Source organism: Cheilinus undulatus, linkage group 7 (assembly GCF_018320785.1).
Source record: "Cheilinus undulatus linkage group 7, ASM1832078v1, whole genome shotgun sequence".
In the NCBI taxonomy this organism is placed as follows: Eukaryota; Metazoa; Chordata; class Actinopteri; order Labriformes; family Labridae; genus Cheilinus; species Cheilinus undulatus.
In genome coordinates this window covers 6,735,166-6,753,882 of record NC_054871.1, presented here as the reverse complement: position 1 = coordinate 6,753,882, position 18,717 = coordinate 6,735,166, and the positions used below count along the sequence as shown (strand labels likewise).

The 18,717-nt window shown below is 40.1% G+C and overlaps 2 protein-coding genes across 4 annotated transcripts; both read right to left on the bottom strand.

The window, feature by feature from the left end:
• Positions 1-4,044: 4,044 nt before the first annotated feature.
• LOC121512598 (elongation factor 1-delta-like) lies at positions 4,045-17,404 on the bottom strand. Of its 3 annotated transcripts, XM_041791948.1 has the most exons (9): positions 17,263-17,404; positions 8,571-8,688; positions 7,083-7,154; positions 6,309-6,371; positions 5,886-5,982; positions 5,533-5,645; positions 4,594-4,800; positions 4,298-4,492; positions 4,045-4,177 (listed from the first exon to the last, which is right to left on the bottom strand). In XM_041791948.1, the coding sequence occupies exons 2-9, from the start codon at positions 8,682-8,684 to the stop codon at positions 4,139-4,141; spliced, it is 900 nt and encodes a 299-aa protein (XP_041647882.1). In that variant the 5' UTR covers positions 8,685-8,688; positions 17,263-17,404; the 3' UTR covers positions 4,045-4,138. The 3 variants fall into 3 exon arrangements, with proteins under 3 accessions (XP_041647882.1, XP_041647884.1, XP_041647885.1); XM_041791950.1 differs by lacking the exon at positions 6,309-6,371; XM_041791951.1 differs by lacking the exon at positions 6,309-6,371 and having other exon boundaries at positions 5,886-5,979.
• On the bottom strand, positions 8,715-14,933 carry LOC121512597. The gene is made up of 2 exons (XM_041791947.1): positions 13,043-14,933; positions 8,715-10,426 (listed from the first exon to the last, which is right to left on the bottom strand). Exon 2 carries the CDS (start codon positions 10,424-10,426, stop codon positions 9,059-9,061), a length of 1,368 nt encoding a protein of 455 aa, XP_041647881.1. The 5' UTR covers positions 13,043-14,933; the 3' UTR covers positions 8,715-9,058.
• Positions 17,405-18,717: the final 1,313 nt, after the last annotated feature.

Sequence of the window (18,717 nt, the reverse complement as noted above, 5' to 3'; positions counted from 1 at the left end):
TACCTTGCCTTGTCTTGCAAAATCCTCCACAAAGACATTTGTTTTTTAATCTTTGGCAAAGTGATTTTGAATCTGCATCTAAAGCTCTTATTGCATACTCTATAGCTATCTTGCAGTGCAACAAACGTGCAACCTCCTATTTAAGTGCATACATATCCTAGAGATAGTTTAAAGCATAGCTACATCTTCCTCCGAGTAATTCACACAACTTTATATTATCTACTGGGCTTTTCAAGTAACTGATAAGTCTTACCTTGTAAGAGTGGCAGAGAGCCGGTGCAGCAGACTACAGCATGCACGCTGCACTTTTTGCTGAAGATGCTGAGCAGAGTTAATGTAGAAGCTCTGATAGTGGTAGGATCGTCCAGGCACGTCGTGAATGTTTTATCCAGGTTGGAATCGGCGAATTGCATCGAGTTCTGTCGTTGTCGACACTTCAGCTCAGGTCTGCAACACGTCTCAACCACGAAGTACCTGTCAGCACTGAGAGAGAGACAGAGAGAGAGAGAGAGAGAGAGAGAGAGAGAGAGAGAGACGCTGCCTTCACGCACCGAGATTAGACTCGGTCTGCAGGGGCAGAGTGAGGTCACAATACAAATCAAGGCAAAGTATGCAGCAATTTACCTCCAGCTGCAATAAATAACATAAATAAGGGCACAAAGACACTTGAGGCACTTAAATTCTCCCTGTGCATAATCAGCCTCGTATCAGTATCACCTAGAATGACAAACAAATAAAGATGCAGGTTAGTCCTTTTACAACACCAGTTCCGGAAAGTTGGGGCGCTGTGTTAAATGCAAATAAAAACAGAATGCAATGATTTAATAAACCCATATTTTATTTACAGTAGCTATAACAAAAACAACACATCAGATTTCATTTCATTAAAAACTTTTGAATTCATTTTGAATTTGATGGCAGCAACACATTTCAGAAAAGTAGGGACAGGAGGAGCATTTTGCAATTAATTAGGCTAGTTGGCAACAGGTCAGTAACATGACTGGGTATAAAAGGAGCATTTTGGAGAGGCAGAGTCTCCCAGAGGTGGGCAGAGGTTCACCAATCTGTGAAAAACTGCATCTAAAAATTGTGGAGCAATTTCAGAAAAAATCCTCAATGTAAAACTGTAAAGACTGTGAATATTCCACCATCTACAGTCTATAATGGCATCAAAAGATTCCGATAATCTGGAGAAATCTCTGTGTAAAAGAGACAAGGTTGAAGGTCAATATTGGAGGCCTGTGATGTTCAGGCCCTCAGGAAGCACTGCATTAATAACAGGCAGGAGTTGGCCGTGCCATCCACAAATGACGGTTCAAGCTGTGCCAGAAGAAGAAGCCATATGAGAGCATGATTCAGAAATGCGGCCGTTTTCTCTGGGTCAAAGCTCATTTAATAAGGACTGAGGAAAAACAGAAAACTGTTCTGTGGTCAGATAAAACACAATTTGAATTCTTCTTGGAGTCCACAAATGCTGTGTCCTGTGGTCTAAAGAGGAGAGGGACCATCCAGCTTGTTATCAGTTCTGAAGTCTTCATCTCTGATGGTTTGGGGCTGCATCAGTGCCTAAGGTACGGGCAGCTTACACATCTGGAAAAAAACTATCAATGCTGAAAAGTAGAGAGGTTTCAGAGCAATATATGCGCCCATCCAGACAATATCTCTTTCAGGGAAGGCCTGAGGATTTCAGCAAGACAATTCTAAACCACATACCACATCCATCACAGCAACATGGCTTCACAGTAGAAGATTCTAGGTACTAGACTTACCTGCCTGCAGACCTGACCTTTCACCTATAGAAGGTGCATAAATGAAGAATCTGGGGTGTGCAGGTGGTAGAGTGGTTTGAGGGAGGTGCTACCCATGTATGTGGGCAGCCTGGACTCGAATCCAGCCTGTGACCTTTTAGTGCAGCTCTCTCCCCACTCTCTTCCCTGTTTCTGAGTCTATCCACTGTCCTTCCTCTATCAAAAAATGTTAAAAAGGCATGAAAAGGCCCAAAAATAAATCTTAATAAAAAAAATAATAAAAATAAAAAATCCAGCAAAGAAGATCCAGGACTGTTGAGCAACTAGAATCCTTCATCAGAGAGAATAAGAGAACATTCCCCTCAAAATTCCAGCAACTGGTCTCCTCACTTCCCAGATGTTTACAGACTGTTGTTAAAAGAAGAGGGGATGATACACAACGGTAAACATGATGATGTTGTTAAACTACCTATCAATGCCAACAAGTGCATGAAGCACAGTTGCAGAACTTCTCCTTAAGGACTTTAAGGTTAATGTTTATGACTTTACAACTTATTTTTATTTAATATTGATATTTTTATCTGGGTTTTATGCCTTCACTGAGCATTATCAATGCTGTAAAGAACCCATTAAAAGGATACCCTGTAGTTCCTTTCTCTAAGCTCCTCCAGCAAACGTCCTCTCTTTGCAAGGTCAATTTTGGGAAATGAGACATCCAAGATGGGGTGCTTAAGTTCATATTTGGGTGGCAGTCCAGAGGAGGGAGATGATGAGACATCACAAGGTAGAGAGATATAAAGAAACGACTTTGGTAGCTTTCAAATGAGAGAACTTTAGTTCTGACATAAAAATTAGAAACAAAGATAATGATGCAGAAAAGAAGCTGGCAGGATGCAGATTTGGCATGTTCATGTTTTACTGTTAGTACTTTAAACATGCATGCAGCTGCTCAAAATGTGTCCGCACTTCTCTCATTTCTCCAATCTCCTGCCCTCCTGTGATAGTTTTTGTAAGTGCAGCACTCCGATCATTAGGAGGTCTTTTATTTTCTACATTCATACCTCCACACCTCCACCTGCTGGAACCTTTGGAAAATGCTCCAGTGTGTGGATTCTCTCAAACATTGGGACTAACATCCACCAAAATTTGAGGAATATTAGGTTTAGATTTAATGGGCGGTAGTTAGCGACCATTATCATTATATTGTAATCATCAGACTGTCTAAAATGCATAAATGCATATCCTTCTATCCATCCATCTTCCTCCTCTTATCAGAGGCCGGGTCCCAGAGGGAGCAGACTGAGCAAGTCCACCCAGACATCCTTCCCTCCACCAACACTTTCCAACTACATCTGGGGGATCCTGAGGCATTACCAGACCAGACAGAGTATATAATCCCCCCAGTGTCTCCTACCAGCTGGATGTGCCCAGAAGACCTCCAAAGGGAAGCACCTGTAGGGCGTCCTAATAAGATGCTCCAGCTGGTTCCAGCCACCCTCAAGAGAAAACAAATGTGGGTTTCTTACATCAGAGATCTCTGGATAATTACCCAGAGATCATGACCATAGGTGAGGGTTGGGAGGTAAATCAACCTGGAAATTGAAAACTTAGCCTTCTGGCTCAGCTTCTTCTCCACCACAACAGACAGGCACAATGCCTGCAGATTCTGCACTGATCCGCCTGCCAATCTTACTCATTCTACCCTCATTCATGAACAAGACCCCAAGTTATCTGATCTCCTTTAACAGGAGCAGAGACTCACTTCCCACTCAAGAGTGAGCATTCCATTTTTCAGCAGATAACAGACATTTGAGGTGCCGACCCTTAGCCTGACCGCTTCACACTAAGCTGGAAACCGCCACAATATCTGCTGGGGGTCCCCAGCTGAGAAAGGCAACAGAACTACATCATCTCCCTGCACACTGCAAACAGAATCAGAGATAAGGAGCAGCCCTGGCTGAGGCCAACAAGGCCACAATCTGGTTGGTTATATAGGGACCTGAAGCTTGCCACCACAGTTCCTGGGCCCCATATTCCAGCAGATCCCCCCACATGAAATGATTGCATTCCACAAAACATATGTAAACTGGATGAGCAAACTCCCATGCTCCCCCAAGAAGCTCTACTATAATATAAGGGTAAAATTTTGATACCAAAGTGTAATGAGTGTGCACAAGTTCACTTGCAATTTTTGACAACTGAGAACATTCTTTAGATTCTAATATGATGACAACCCCTGGGTAACTACAGTATTTCATTCATTTATATATTTCAGTTTTATTAAACAGACAATGTCTTCAGTGCAAGAGTTGGTTTTTATTGTATTTAACCGTTGACACAATCAGCAGAGAAACAAGGCATGACAAAGGACAGACAGAGACACACTGGAATCAGATTTTGTTGAACGCTGCTACGTCGACACTCTGAACCTAAAAGAACACAAAAACAAAAACAGGAGGTTTAATATTTCTGCAGGCTCTTGAAAATGTTCAAGTATAATAATTTTTTTTTTTTTAACCATTTGAAGTAGATTGTTGCAGAGTACTTACATAGTCTTCAAACTTGGTGATTTCCTCCTCCAACATGTCAGTTCCCACCTTGTCGTCCTCCACCACACATGCGATCTGGAGCTTCTTGATGCCGTAACCCACAGGAACGAGTTTGGACGTGCCCCATAACAGACCGTCAGCCTGCACAGAGCGCACGCACTCCTCCAGCTTGGCCATGTCTGTTTCATCATCCCACTAAAAAAATAAGACAGCATAAGTTTTAATTCTTGTTAAAGATCTGGTTGGTTTTGATCACTGCAGGGGAAAATTCATGCAGAAAGAAAAAAAAGACTTACAGGTTTGACGTCCAATAAGATGGAGGATTTGGCGATGAGGGCGGGCTTCTTGGCCTTCTTCTCAGCATACTCTTTCAATCTCTGCTCTTTGAGTTTCTCCGCCTCTTCGTCTTCATCACTTCCAAACAGGTCGAAGTCGTCGTCGTCCTCCTCTTCCTCCTCCACCTTTTTAACCGGAGCGCTGCTTTTCTGCTGGACGGCTGTGCCCTGAAAGAGTTTAATATAACCACAGGCTTACAAAAGAGGTCTGCAATGATGTACCAAATATGAGCTAAACACCAGGATCCAAATGTTCAACAGTAATCTGATCAGATTAAAATTATCTGATTGGATCAATTCTTGGAAATGAGTTGTTAAGACAAAAACAAGAGCAATAAATCAGATAAAATCAAGTAATCCAATGTTGGTTTTTAACTCAATAAACCTCCAGTTTCATGCCTGTAAATTTTGTAGTAGGACTGGGATAAAACTGAGGTTGCTCCTTTAGTATCTGAGTGGTTTTAGATCTGCCCTCTTTTAAAATGTGTCTAAAGTTAACTTTGGTTGTGACTTGGCGCTAAAAAAAAATTATCTTCTCCATGACATGGATTTCTTCAGTTGTTTTTTACACATTTACTTTAGTGTGGTGGGAAAAGGGATTGTCTTCTAAGGGCATCTGCTAAGCTCTGTAGGTTTGTGGATACTGGCGCCCCCCTGTGGACAAAGAATGTAGTAGGAAGTCTCATTCACAGTTGTAGTAATTTAGTTAAGGAGAAATCCCTGGACAAATTTGATTCAGTTAAGTTTTTATTTGAATAATTGGGACAAAAGTTAAATGGACTATTGATCCTAACTAACATTAATGCTATTTTCAAAATCAAACATTCTTATCAAGATTAAACCTTAAGAACAACAGAAACCAGATGTCCGATTGCTGGAAAAAATTGTGCATGTACTCACATTTGTGTAGGGTACTGAAGGAGCGGGAGCTGAAGTCACGGCTGCTGGGGATTTCTCCAGAACAGATACCCGACACTCCAGTTTGGAAAGTGCTGCCCTCAAGTCTTCAACAACTAAAAAAAAGGAGCAGAAAATATTATTCATCACTAACCTCTGCTAAAACCCTGATTTATACACCAATAATCCAGATTTTAGGGAAATACATGAAAGTAAACTAGTCTGCAGAATTTGTGACAGTCACAAAATGTCAGCATTCTCTAAAATATGTTCACTCTGCCTTAAAATCCAGAAATAGTGGGTTGTAAAAGCAAAGAAACTCTAATTAATGATATTTTTAGGACAGACAAAGGTACCTTTGTGTAAACTCTGGTTCTCCAGCTCCAGGCTCTTAATCCGAGAGACGAGTTCCCCTTGATCGGCTGCAGTGCTCGTGCTGCTCTGCTGCTGCTGCTTTAAGTAAAGACAGAAAAAAGAAAATCAACAGATATGTCGGAAGGGAATGTGAAAACCAAACCAGACAGTATGTCCTTGATCATATTTATAAAGAAAGTGAAAACACAACACACAGGCAGTGGCCCATCTCAGTAGCATCTACAGCCAAATACAAGATTGGGAGTGAAAAGCAGCTACTTGGATTGAGTTTGCAACACTCCACACACAAAAATAAACATCTAAAAGCTAAATAAACAGCTAAACTAAGGTTTGACTCTAGGAAACAGGAGCGTGGATGTGAGCAAGGTGTTGCCAGGGACACACACAGCTCGGGTGGCACTTACAAACTGGGACTGCTGGATCAGGGAAGGTTGACCAGACCCTCTGCTACACAGTGTAGACTTCAGCTGGTGGGAGGAGGAGGGGATTTTTTTTTACACATGAATAAAGGAGGGAGGGAGGAACACAACTGATGGAGGTACACGCTGCTGGAGGAGGAGGACAACCAAGGAAACACCAGTGATTTGAGAGCTCTTTACAAACTGCCATGATGCTATGGTACAATAACAGCCATGGATTTGTAACATGTTTGATTCTTGGTCATACAGCTGAGTAGTTTTGCACAGTAAGAGCAGTGCCATGAGTACATTCACCAACTTCAGGGCTATTTGTCCTGAAAAATTTGGCAGGTAGTGTCTAAAACCACCATGGGGACAGCAGCCTGCCTCTTTGATGAGCCCTTCCATCCCTGGAGAGAAACTGGGGAAACATCAGGAGGAAATACTTGCAGACTTGATGATTTAGCTTGCCAGTTAGCTTTTGTTTGTTGGTGATGCTGAGTGTGTGTGAAACTGTGTTTTTAGCCATGTTTGTATTTGAACTGTATTTGGGATATTACATAAACTCTAACTTCTATCTTTGGCTGTTTTTTAGAGCAAACTCTGAGAGTTGAACACTTGAACCATTCTAGACAACTGGACTGTTCAGTGTGAGCACACTGCATCATCAGGACCGTTGGTTGTACATTGTGAATGACTCACGCATACAGTATGAGCCGACATTTCACCATAAAATTTAATTGAAATGTGAGTCAGAAGCAGCACTTAGCCTGTACTTACCCCTGCTAGAGATTTCTGGATGTTCTCCCGGGCCCGAGCTATGTCTTGCAAGATGCTGTTGGCTCCAGCATCCTAAAAGCAAATAAATAAAGGTCAAAGATGGTTGATACAGGGTTGATACACATTTTCTAAATGCGAAATTTTAAGGCTTTTTAATGAACTGAACTGAAAAAAATTAATAAAATTCTTTTTTCACAGCTAAAAAGGACAGATTTCTGACACAGTGACAAGGTAGCACTGCCGTAACGTGGACCTTCATGCAAAAAATAATGATTTGAATTGAAAACATTTAGCTACAAAACAAAGATTGGACAAAGAAATGTCTAAGACAGGGGTGTCCAAACGTTTTCCCCAGAGGGCCACATATAAATATAAAAGGATGTTGGGGCCACTTTAATATCCACAAGGCGAGGTGTATGACATTAAGTCAGAAACAGAATAAAGGAGGAGCTGGGGTTTAGGAGGGTTGCAAGAGCAGCTTGCAGAGAGAGCAGCAGAGCCTGCCCAGGCAAGAGCAGTTTGAATAAGGCAGCGTGAGAGCGACTGGCCAATAGCATGCTTTAGGCAAATCAGCTGGCTATCAGCTCATGAGAGCTTGCATTATATCAGCTGTTCGGGACAGAGCTGGACTCCGTAGCCCGCCTGAACTAACCCTAAAAGCTAAATTTAATGGCTAACAAGGCAAATAGACAATCATTCCAGGTTTTTGGGGATGCAAATCAGATTTCAGGGGGCCCTGTTTGGACCTAGCTGCTACTGACTCAGCCCCTACAATATCACTGGTGCTGATATTGACTGCCAAAACTCATCAGGGAATTTGGAAACAAGATTTTATTATACTAATTGCCAATATTTTTACTTTGCACAGTGTTGTCTTAGTTTAGTCACAAAAAAAACATAAAAAATTCTTCTTGTTGAGAGGTTTGTTTACAGAATTAGCATGTTAGCACCATCTTATGCTGAAACTATGAAATACAATATAGCCAAGCACAAGCTCAATGTTCAAATGTGGGCCATACTTCATTTTATATCTAAAATTTGCTGTTGGCCAATCAAAGTTGGACCGCAGGCCTCATTTGGCCCCCAGGCCATAGTTTGCACACCCCTGGTCTAAGGCAACGTGCCTTCTACAATTCAAGACCTCTCAGTTAAAATTCATACTTTTTAAGACTTTAATGGCCTTAAAAGTCCAATTAAAGACTATTTAAGGGTCCAAGGCAAACCTGTGATAACCTATTTTGTTGCATTTTAGCAGTGGTCTTCGTTAGTTTCACTGCCTTCCTAGATTTGTTTTCTCTGGAAAAACAACGTAGAAAGACAAAGACTACAACATTGGCTTCAGCTGCAGGAAGGTTTTATACACTGTAAGTGATGCAGACAGATTGACTAAAGGTTTAAAACTGGCAAATTTTCCCTTCAATCTGAATACTGTGAACAAGTGGTTAAAAAAGCAAGCAATACAGGAAACCCTCTGGGGTAGTTCAGTACCTGTGTTGGTTGTGGGGCGCCGTTCATGTGCTCATAGTAGCGTCTCTCTGCCTCATCGTAGCGAGGTTTGTCAAACCAGATCTTCTCCTGGGCCAGAAAGTCTGCTGACGTCATTTTGCTACAGAGGAGAAAGTGAGGATGGAGAAGAGAGGGACGTGTGAACAGGAGGCAGGAGGTCAGGGAGAAAAGAACAAAAAAATCTGTATTACTACTTTGAGTAACTACTTGATATTCCTGACATTTTATCTATTTTTATATTATTACATAATTACATTATTTTTTTAATGATTTTAACTTCTGTTTTTTACACTACCCACAAAAAACACCCAACACAACCACACAAAAAGAAACTGGGTGATGATGAACTGGAAAAAATAATGGTTCATACATCATCTGTCATTCAGGAAAACTGAAAACATAACGAAGAAAATAAACAAAGACAAATAAAAAAGGGAGATAATAAAGGAAAAGGAAAATAGACCACACATTCAACGCATGAAAAAATGAAGAAAATCAATGAAGGGTAAAACTGAAAAATCTGGATCTGCTCCATTCTCCTGGTGTTTGTCATACTTGTCCCGCTTTGGGGCGTTGGAGGCGACTGACACCGCTTCTGGCCTCCGACCCTTCTTCACCACCACAGCCTCACTTCCACTGTGGCCATGGAAACGACTCTCTGCAGCATCATATCGCCACTTATCCACCCACACCCGCTCGCTGTCTGGGTGAAGGAAATGGCAAACCCCTTCTTCTGACTCCTCCTCCGTCTCTGGGACCTCAGCCGGCTCCTCTTCCTCCTGAATCGGAAGAAGAGCGTGGAAGACTTCAGCTTTCCCTGGCATGACCACTCGTTTCTCCTCCACGACCACCACTTCCTGCTCTTCCTCCTCCTCTTCTTCTTCTACAAGGCTCTGAGGATGGTCGCTACTCCTGGAGGTGGATGCACAGCTTGAACGTTTGGAGGAATTGTTCCCGTAAAGATTTTGGTAGAATGCTGCTTCAGCACGATCATAGAGCGGTTTCTCTAGCCAGACATCTCTCAGCAGCTCGATGGGAATGCGAGGGAGTCCATTGATTGATTGTCGATTGGTTGGCGTGACCACTGCTTGTTGGACAGGGGTTGCAGGCGTGGGAGCTAAAGATTGATATCCTTCATCGGGTGTTCTGGTTGTAATGGAGCGGTTAGGTGGAGATGGGAGGTTCAGGGAGTTGGGAATGGATCGGTGAGTGGATCCTTCAACAAAGCGGCGCTCTGCTTGGTCAAAACTTGTCTTGTTCACCCACACAGCTTGGATGACATGGTGGCAGGCCATCTGATCTCCATGTTGACACACCAGTCCTGAGGAAGATGGAGCAGGATTGGGTGGAGGAGTGGATGGAGAGTTTGAGTGTTTTCGTTGGGGTAGTGGTGATCTGTTTGACTGGGTGGTCCCATTAGAAGAGCTCACCAACCAGCACTGGTAAAGGCTCTCTGCTCGCTCGTACATGCTGCGCTCAAACCAGACATTAGCACACTCAGACTGCAGGCCAACCAGTCCTGGCTTTGAAGGCTGGCTTGTCTTTCTGTCCGTCTTCTGTTCCTCCTTGGTGTTGCTGTCCACCATCTCCTCAGGGTGACTATCAGAATTGGAAGAGCGTTTCTTGCGGCGTTGGCGGCTTTTCCCACTGCGTTTTCCATCTCCATTCAAGCTGCCGCTCTCTGGGGACGACGACTCTCCATTCCTCTGACCCAATTCAGTCTTGTTTCTACAACCCAAAGCTGCGTTTTTGGACCGCTCCACCTGGCCGTTACTTGGAGGTTGATCGTTCTCCGACTGATCCAATGCAGAGCACTGGGAGATCTTCTTAGACATCATCTTTGATCGGTTGCAGGAAATAAGACAGAAAACAACAAAGTACAGGCTTTTGGATTAGTTAGAGGGATAGAAGAGGGTTGAGACACAAAAAGGGACTGATCATTTAGACTCAACATAGAGCAGTGAATCACTGTAATATAGATTTTGTTTTGCTACAGAAACATCCAGCTCTGCACAACAAAATGGGGTCTACAAGTCACTCTCAAAGATGTAAGTAGAAAAAAAACATGCATAAAATCTGTAGAAATGCATGCCGATTAACTAAAATGATTTGTGAATGGATTCTACTTGTTTCACAATTTGAAAAGAGTCTTTTTCATTCAAAAAGTCAGGACCAGCTAGGAAGAAGCCAACTTTGTCTACGTTTTTGGACATTCATGATTTTTTGACCAGCTGTATAAGAATTACTTTCATCCCAGGTTATACCCACTTTGCAGTAATTTCTTTTTTTTTTTTTTCTTCTCTTTGGATACATCTCGTTCTAAATCAGAATATGACTTAGTTAAAAACTACAAAAGTGACACAAACCCTTTGGAAAGAAAAAGTTGGAAAATGACTGCTTTACAGTTCATCTTAACATATTTTAACCATAATATAACGTGTTTAACAAATTTATTAGATCACCTGTCATATTTGTCTCAGAGACCATCCAGCATCATGAAGTGCTTTAATATGGACGCTTTCATTTTCAGTGAGCTCTCTATGTTTTACCATTTTGATCAGGAATGAGGGATTTCAAACTTAATTCACCCAATTTGAGCCGGCTCACTGGGCTTCCCTGAGAAGTCAGAAATTATTTAAGCATAACATTCAATCACTAAAACTCATGTTTCTGTTCAGGAATGCAAGTAAATAACTATAATTTGACATATTAATCAAGAAATAATAATGTGCTTTACTATTTTTCAGTTTTTTGTAAATCAGTCAATTTGAAAATTCATGGATAACAATAATAATTATATTTTAGCATTAAAAATGTCATTTAAGTTAAAGAGCTTCTACATATTGGTGTATTAACCATTGCAGAAACATAAAAAATAATTTTGGTAATTACCAATGCTGTTAATTTAGGGCAGCTGTGGCATAAACTTTACTTTGGTTAGGGTTATGGTGGTTTAATAAATTTGTTAAGCACTGTATGTTTTTCAAAAATGATCGTGAACTGTTGAGCTCTCTGATTCTAGTTACTCAAAGCTGAAGTAAAATCAAGACTTGTATTTTGGCCATTTAAAATACTAAGGGGCCTATGCCTATTTAGAGTTTCCAACTGGACATTCTTAAGTCTGCTTGGCTATTTTTACACAAAAACATTGCTTAACAGTTGTTTTTGTTTGGTTTTGCATTAAGTTGCAAGTAGGACTTACTATGATAAATAAGAATTAATGGGGGGTGGGGGTGGGGGGCCCCTTGGGCCTCAAAATTGCTAAATCTGTCACTGGTCATGTATGACAAAAAAGCACTTGTAAATACTGGACTAGATCTTATTTATTTCATATTTTATGATTTGTTAGTTCTCTTGTATACCTGAGGGGTATTGATTTATTTTTTTTAATTCATTTATGTACAGGCTGGCTGCAGGAACACCATGTCCCATCTGGACACCTGTTAAACAGCCGGTTTTTACACTACTGGTTTACAGCCTGGTTCAACAAACCAAACGTGTCTTATTAGCTATGGTCTTCATGTGCTCTCACTGTACAGGGATGAATTTTTTTGTACCAAGATGGTTTTAAACATATTTATGAAAAAACTCACTGCGGACTGATTGGCGCGTCTCATTTGATTGACAGATAGCTTAACAGGCAGAAGCTCTGCTTCTGTCAACCAGAATGCTAGCTAGCTAGCTGACAGGAAGTCGTGCTTAGTGGGCAGGCTGTTAGGTTGATCCAAAGTTCGGTTAAGACCATGATTTCAATATGGAAGCTGCCGCGGATTGGCTTCAAGAGCTGTTTGAGTCCGCCTATTGTAAGCAGACAGCTGACGTCACACAGGGTTTGTCCAATTCTTTCTACAGTCTATGGTGGGGCCTTTACCAACAAACACTATCCTAATGAGGAAACCCTTTTCTTTAAATTCATAGTATCTCTGTAAAACTACTAAACTGTTAACTTTTACTGGTTACTTTTTACCTTTGTACAAATTTGCAGCTTCTGCTGTTTGGATATTGCACTTTAGCATAAAGTAACTTTGGAAACAACCTGAACAGATACTAAGCCTTACACAGGACTTACCAAGTCTTTGCATAACTAAATGAAAGCATGTTAAACAAGTGAAATGCTTCAGGCAGAACACTGACAGAATCTGAATACTCAAAAAAAATCACATACTGTCATTCAGAGATCTGTGAAAATCACCAACATGCTCATGCAAGTTTAGCCACAACTCAACAATTTGATTTTATGAAAAAACATCACACAAGTCATGCAGTCTTCATGGCGTTCAACTTTTCTGTCGCAATACAGGAAATGCATTCTTGTTTGGTGAATCAACATTTGAAAAGTCTTATTAGCACTGAAAACCACTAAAAAGACCACCGACTGAATAAAGATTTAGACAGTGTCTGGGAAGGCATTTCCTGCTAACTGTCTTTGAAAAAACTTAAAGCTCTAAACTCACCTTGCTGTGTAAAATGTTGAGCTTAAACTATTATCAGAGACAAATGCTCAACAAATTCTTTTTCATCCAGTTAACCGTAAGCCATTAAAAAAGAAATTTAACAATCACCACCTTGCAAAAATAATGACACTGATGACACAAAGGGTTTAAGTGTGGAAAACATGAACACAACTCAAACAAGGAAAAAAAAACAGGGTTTTAAATGAATACTCACTTGTCAAATTCTGAATGCAACAGGAGGGAAAAAAGCTAGGCGTTATTTTTTTACACTTAACATGAAACTAATCTTTTAAACAGACTTTATATGCTATCAATTTTGTTTACAGAGGAGATAAATGGGGAAAATACTCTGTAAAGATTATTCCAGATAACAGGCTTTGATTTTAGGAACACCCTGGAGGATCCCAAAACTTTTCCACTTTATAGAGTTTTCCTTAAATCCAAAATGAAATGCACCAGGGACAGTTAATTCTCCCCACAATCACGGAAAACATCCTATTCACTGTAATTATCAAAGGCAATGAGCAATATCTTAATGAAAATACAAGTACTGGCAGACTTAAGGGGAACAAGTGCAGTCTGTGATTCAGCAATTCTGTCAGCTTGGATCTAGTCTGATAGATTTTTGGACAACAAGAGACCCAAGTGGACAAAGAGTAATACGTTACATCTTAGAAAAACAAAATACATGAGCAAAACAGACAACTTAACTCCAATTTCCCTAATTTTTACAGGTTTAAACATCGATTTCTAAAACAGAATTTGTAACCACCTGCTAGTTTGCAATGCATGTTTGTCTCTATGCAATGGTTGAAACAGTATATGGTTGAGGAAAATGCAATTTCTCTATCTTGTATTAAAACTTTCCAAATCTGCTGCAGTGTTAATTTTGTTAAGCCTTATTTGCCTCATGTGCACTGCTGCTTGTGTAAATTTTAGAGAATGTGATTAGCTGATAAGCAAGCATATCTCTTACCTTAGATTAATCTCCAATAACAGACAGTGGAGAAAAAAACTCATTCATAAAGTTTAAGCTGGAAATATTTCTACTTTCGAAAAAACCCTTGTAGATACCTACAACGTGGCAATTCAAACTCTCGGTACTGCCCTATTTTACACCCCTCTTCATGTGTGGCATTTTCAGCAAATTTTCAAACAGGAAAAAAACAGAGAGCTACTTTAAGCTGCATATTAATACTGATTTGGTAGTCTAGTGAGTATTTCAGGCAGCAGCACTGTCTGAATAGGGATTGGCTAAAAATAACTTACCATGCCCATGTTTATAGTAACGAAGGAACAAGTCAACCCTGTGCAGCGGCATGGCTCAGTGCTGCTTTAAAGGTTGAATTAACTTTTCCACAAGTCTGCAAGGCTACGTGACTCAAGAATATCTGAGCCACTCAAAGAGAGGCCTTCACACTGCTGCTTCATGTTTCTCTTTTGAACAAGTATTTTTTGCCTTTATGTTTCAAGTAACTTAAAATTAAGCAAGTGTTTTATGCATCCATAGTAAATTCTTGCTGATTTACAGTCTACAATTGGAACAATGTGCCATGCCAATTAAATGAGTCAAGTCTTTTTAAGTCAACACATCAAGATGACTTTCTGGAAGTCTGATCTAATCTGTGGATGGGGTTAATTGTAGGTTTGGGAAGCCCTGATGACTTGCAGACTTCAGTGGAAAATGTTTGCAAAATCCCCGTTCTGCAAGCATGGGTAAATCTGGGAAGTTAAATTTAGCTGAATAGTTTTTGGACAATAAGAGGCCTTTAAGGAAGACACTTAAAATCAGGGGTCTTATTTGTGGTCGTTGTATGGCCTGAAATTTTCAGTTCAAACAAGTAAACATTGACCCATCCATATGAACATACTGGAGACAAGAGCAGCTGGCGGCACACATGGGTGAGGTGGCAAATTCAAGCCACTGAGGCCTCTGAGCCCTGCCATGCCACACATTTTAGTATCAAAGATTCAGCTTCATTCACCCTGAGCAAAGATGGCCAAATTGAAACGTGATCTTTTGAATTTAAAAAACACACACAAAAAAAAAAAAAAAAATATATATATATATATATATATATATATATATATATATATATATATAATTACAAAATATTCCCTTATCATTACAAGATATGAGTTTAATTTTGCAGTTTAGTATAAATATTACTGTGCTTTAAGACATGGAGTATACAGAGATGCATCTGCTTCACCCTCTGCCTTTCTGTCACCACATAAATCACCTGGAGGCATTTATTGCATACTTGAGTAAGGTGTGATCAAGCTTGGAAAGCCTAAACGCATTCATATTATGTCCTCATAATCATTCATAGAATAGGCCTAGCTCACCAGGATGAAACAAAAAGGAAGTAAATAAAGGTTTTGTTCACAGATCAAACTTCTCCGTAGTAGTAAACCATAGTGGGACAGAGAGATCGCTGACTTAAGTGGGTAAACTGACGTGAAATTGTGATTGATGGTGTATGATTTAGCACTGCATGAGAAGTGTATAAATGCAGCAGTAGTATTCGGTCACTCTGATTTCTTTTAGGACCTTGGCACTGCAGAGTGGCACTTCTGGCATGCACTGCTGACAGGCTGCGGTGCATGATGTGGACACCAGGAGGTTGATTACTGTGCGCAATAGGGTGGACTATGTGATATTTGCAGGTTATTGTCATTTAGAATAAATACAAATATTGCCAGCTTTACTGTTTAATTTTCAGTCTTTCCATTGTGCCATCATTTGTGGAAGTCACCCCTGATAACCTTTGTCAAATGTCCTTTCACCCTCGCCTCTTATGAGAGACCCTTTACTTTTAAAAAGCTGTCTGATGCCATGATTTTCATTTCAATGATAAATAAGGGGCACTCTGGGAAGCAAGAGGTTGAAAGGTGGGACAATGCTGCCAAGCGCTTTGCTTACTATGTATTAATGTTGGGTTTCTACAAGCAATATTAAAGTTTGAACAACCCCAGTGTTTGTTAAGTGACTGTAGATACTGTTTCTTATGAATTCCCGCAACACAAATAATGACTGACTGATTTAGAGACTATTTATTAGGGCTGACACCTTCCACTAAGTTAGCTGGCCGATTTGTTCTCATCTGACTAAATCAGCCATTTTTGACAGCATACTTTTGCTGTCAAAGATGGCTACAGATTTTTTTTTTTTAAATGAGAAGCTTAATTCTACAATAACACCTTAGTGACCAATTTGGTTGTTGACAACTAACCACCTAATTGGTGCTTCTTTCTTTGTTTTAATAAAATACACATTTCCTGCTTTAACCCTTCAATATTTACTTTTATATCACTTTGCCTCGACTTGGGTGACCTCAAATAAACTTTGCAAAGTGTCTGCTATCTCTTCTCCTTTGTGGAGTATCTTTTTGATATTGCTGTCTAATGCAACCAAATACATTTTTCATGTAATGACACATGCAAGGCAGGTTCACCTGCTGCTAAAGAGGTTAACACCTGGGCAGATGCTGTTGAAACCCCCGGAAAAAGAGTGGCATAGTAGCTCATACTTAGCTTGTTGTTTAGTAAAATACAAACGAATAAAATTCTGTTTTTGAGTTTCAACCAAACTACACATGCCAAAAGGATGGAAAAATTAAAAAGCCTGTACTTTATTATGATATTTCATATATATTGTGGTTTATTGATAGGAAAGGTTCGTGTTCAAGAGATTTAACACTTTCACCTACACGTTTAATATAAATCCGGACAATCTAATCCTGCAAGATGTTACACAATAAAAGGAAAAGTGAGTTTAAATTCACATCACAGCTGTCATCATCAAAGGTGTGCTATGCTAACCTTTTTAGCCATCTTTCAACATAGAAGTAGCTGGGATGAAATGTCAGTACATGGTTAGCCAATATGTTTTTATAGCCTATATAAAGAACGTTGTTTGTTTAAAATTTCAATATTAGAGAAGCCATTTTCATTTTAACTTTTGTATTAAAAAAAGGCACAGTGGGGGGAGGAAGGAGAAGACTGAATCCGGCTCCCCGCCGGCGTGACAGCAGTTAGCATTAGCTTTAGCATTAGCAAGCTTCCCTATTCAGCTAGTTAGCCGTCTGCTAGCCTCGGCTAACACAGGCTGTACACTCTGAATATTCATTAATTTAACAAATATGTCGGCTAAATATATCCCAGCAGTAATCCCCACAATGAAGCCCCGGCTGTCAGTGACTGTTATCGTTACTTACTGCTTTTATTTCAGTCTTGTCGGCGTTAAAGCAGGCCGGTGGATGAAACGTGCTTCTCCAGCCGTGAGTGACAACGGGAAGGAGGAAGAAGAGGAGGAGGAGGGAGAAGGAGAAGAGGAGGAGGTGAGGGCTGTAGAGGCGATGGGGGAGGGGGAGTTATGAATCATTAATGCTGCTCGGTGCCCCACGTACAACCTCATGTACTGTTGACTCTAAGTTATGAAGTAAAAAGACTGTTGGCTGTGACCTCCAAAGGTCATTGATATAATAGTGGATATTCCTTATAAATGACACTACAGAAACAGGATGTGTCTATTAAAAATCCTTTCTGTTTGTTGAACCTTTGACCCAGTGTGACCAGCTTTTACTTTTTATGACACTTCATGAGTAGCTGTAAAGCAACATATTTCCTCAACTGTTACACATGTGATGCAAGAAGGACTTTTGGCCCTTAACTTCTGAGGGTCCTACATGCACCGACACATGCAAGAGACATGTAAGGGTTATCACTGCAGTTCTAACTGCAAAAGTTTGGAAGCCCGAAGTCAGTGGTTCTCAACATGGGGGGTCAGGAACCCCTTAGGGGTTCGCCCGTTACCTTCCAAGTTAAAGAAGCATGCTTTAAGATGATTTTAAATTATATACTTTGCCCTTTTTGTGAAAAAATACATGCATAAAATTAGTTAAATGTAAAACAAAGACATGGTCATGGCCAGTCAGCACAGAATGTTAATTTCTCCAAATCTTAAAAAATATGACATTACAGGAGAAAAACATTGGTATATAAATAAATAAGCCAAGATCTTGAGATAAGCAAAATATACTCATTATCATACAAAAACAGAATATAGTATAATTCAGAAGTACCCAGACTTTCAGACTGTGACCCCAAAATGAACAGAGCCAGAGCCTGCAGATCCCCACCATCCCTGGGGGTGGTTAAAGCGTTTGATGTGCCTAAAAGCATCATTTATATATTTACATTTAGGGTGTTTTTGGACACATTACTTAAGCACTAATCTCATTTGATAGCAATGTTTCTATTGTAAATTAAACTAACTCTAAGGATTTTTTAAAAGCAAAGGATAAAATAGACCACTCTAAATTATTTTCAGTTTCTTTTGTTTCTGGTAAGGATCCTGAAACCTCCACTCTGGAAACCACTGATATAAAACTATAGTTCTCAACTGGTCAGGCATTTGGACCCACCACCAAGTCCTCATGATAAAGCTTAGTCTAGATTTTTAAACATGTTTCCACCACAAAAATGTATTTAATTAAAAATGAAGCAGTTTGGACCTCAGATAAAAAAAAAAAAACATGAATAAGCATGTCTGAAGTCTTGAGCTACAGAAGGAAATGCAGGTATTTCATATCTACTCTATTTTTCCTGAGATAGCGTGTTCATTTTAGCAATTTCTCAAGGACATTCCTCATTATCTTTATTTTTTTAAA

Excerpts from the sequence above, each read along its gene's own strand:
- LOC121512598 (XM_041791948.1), bottom strand. The coding sequence starts at position 8,684 with ATGACGTCAGCAGACTTTCTGGCCCAGGAGAAGATCTGGTTTGACAAA. Across the intron at positions 7,155-8,570 it reads GCGCCCCACAACCAACACAG|GATGCTGGAGCCAACAGCAT; the intron begins GTACTGAACTAC and ends ATTTGCTTTTAG. Across the intron at positions 5,983-6,308 it reads TGATCCAGCAGTCCCAGTTT|CAGCAGCAGCAGAGCAGCAC; the intron begins GTAAGTGCCACC and ends CTTTACTTAAAG.
- LOC121512597 (XM_041791947.1), bottom strand. The coding sequence starts at position 10,426 with ATGATGTCTAAGAAGATCTCCCAGTGCTCTGCATTGGATCAGTCGGAG.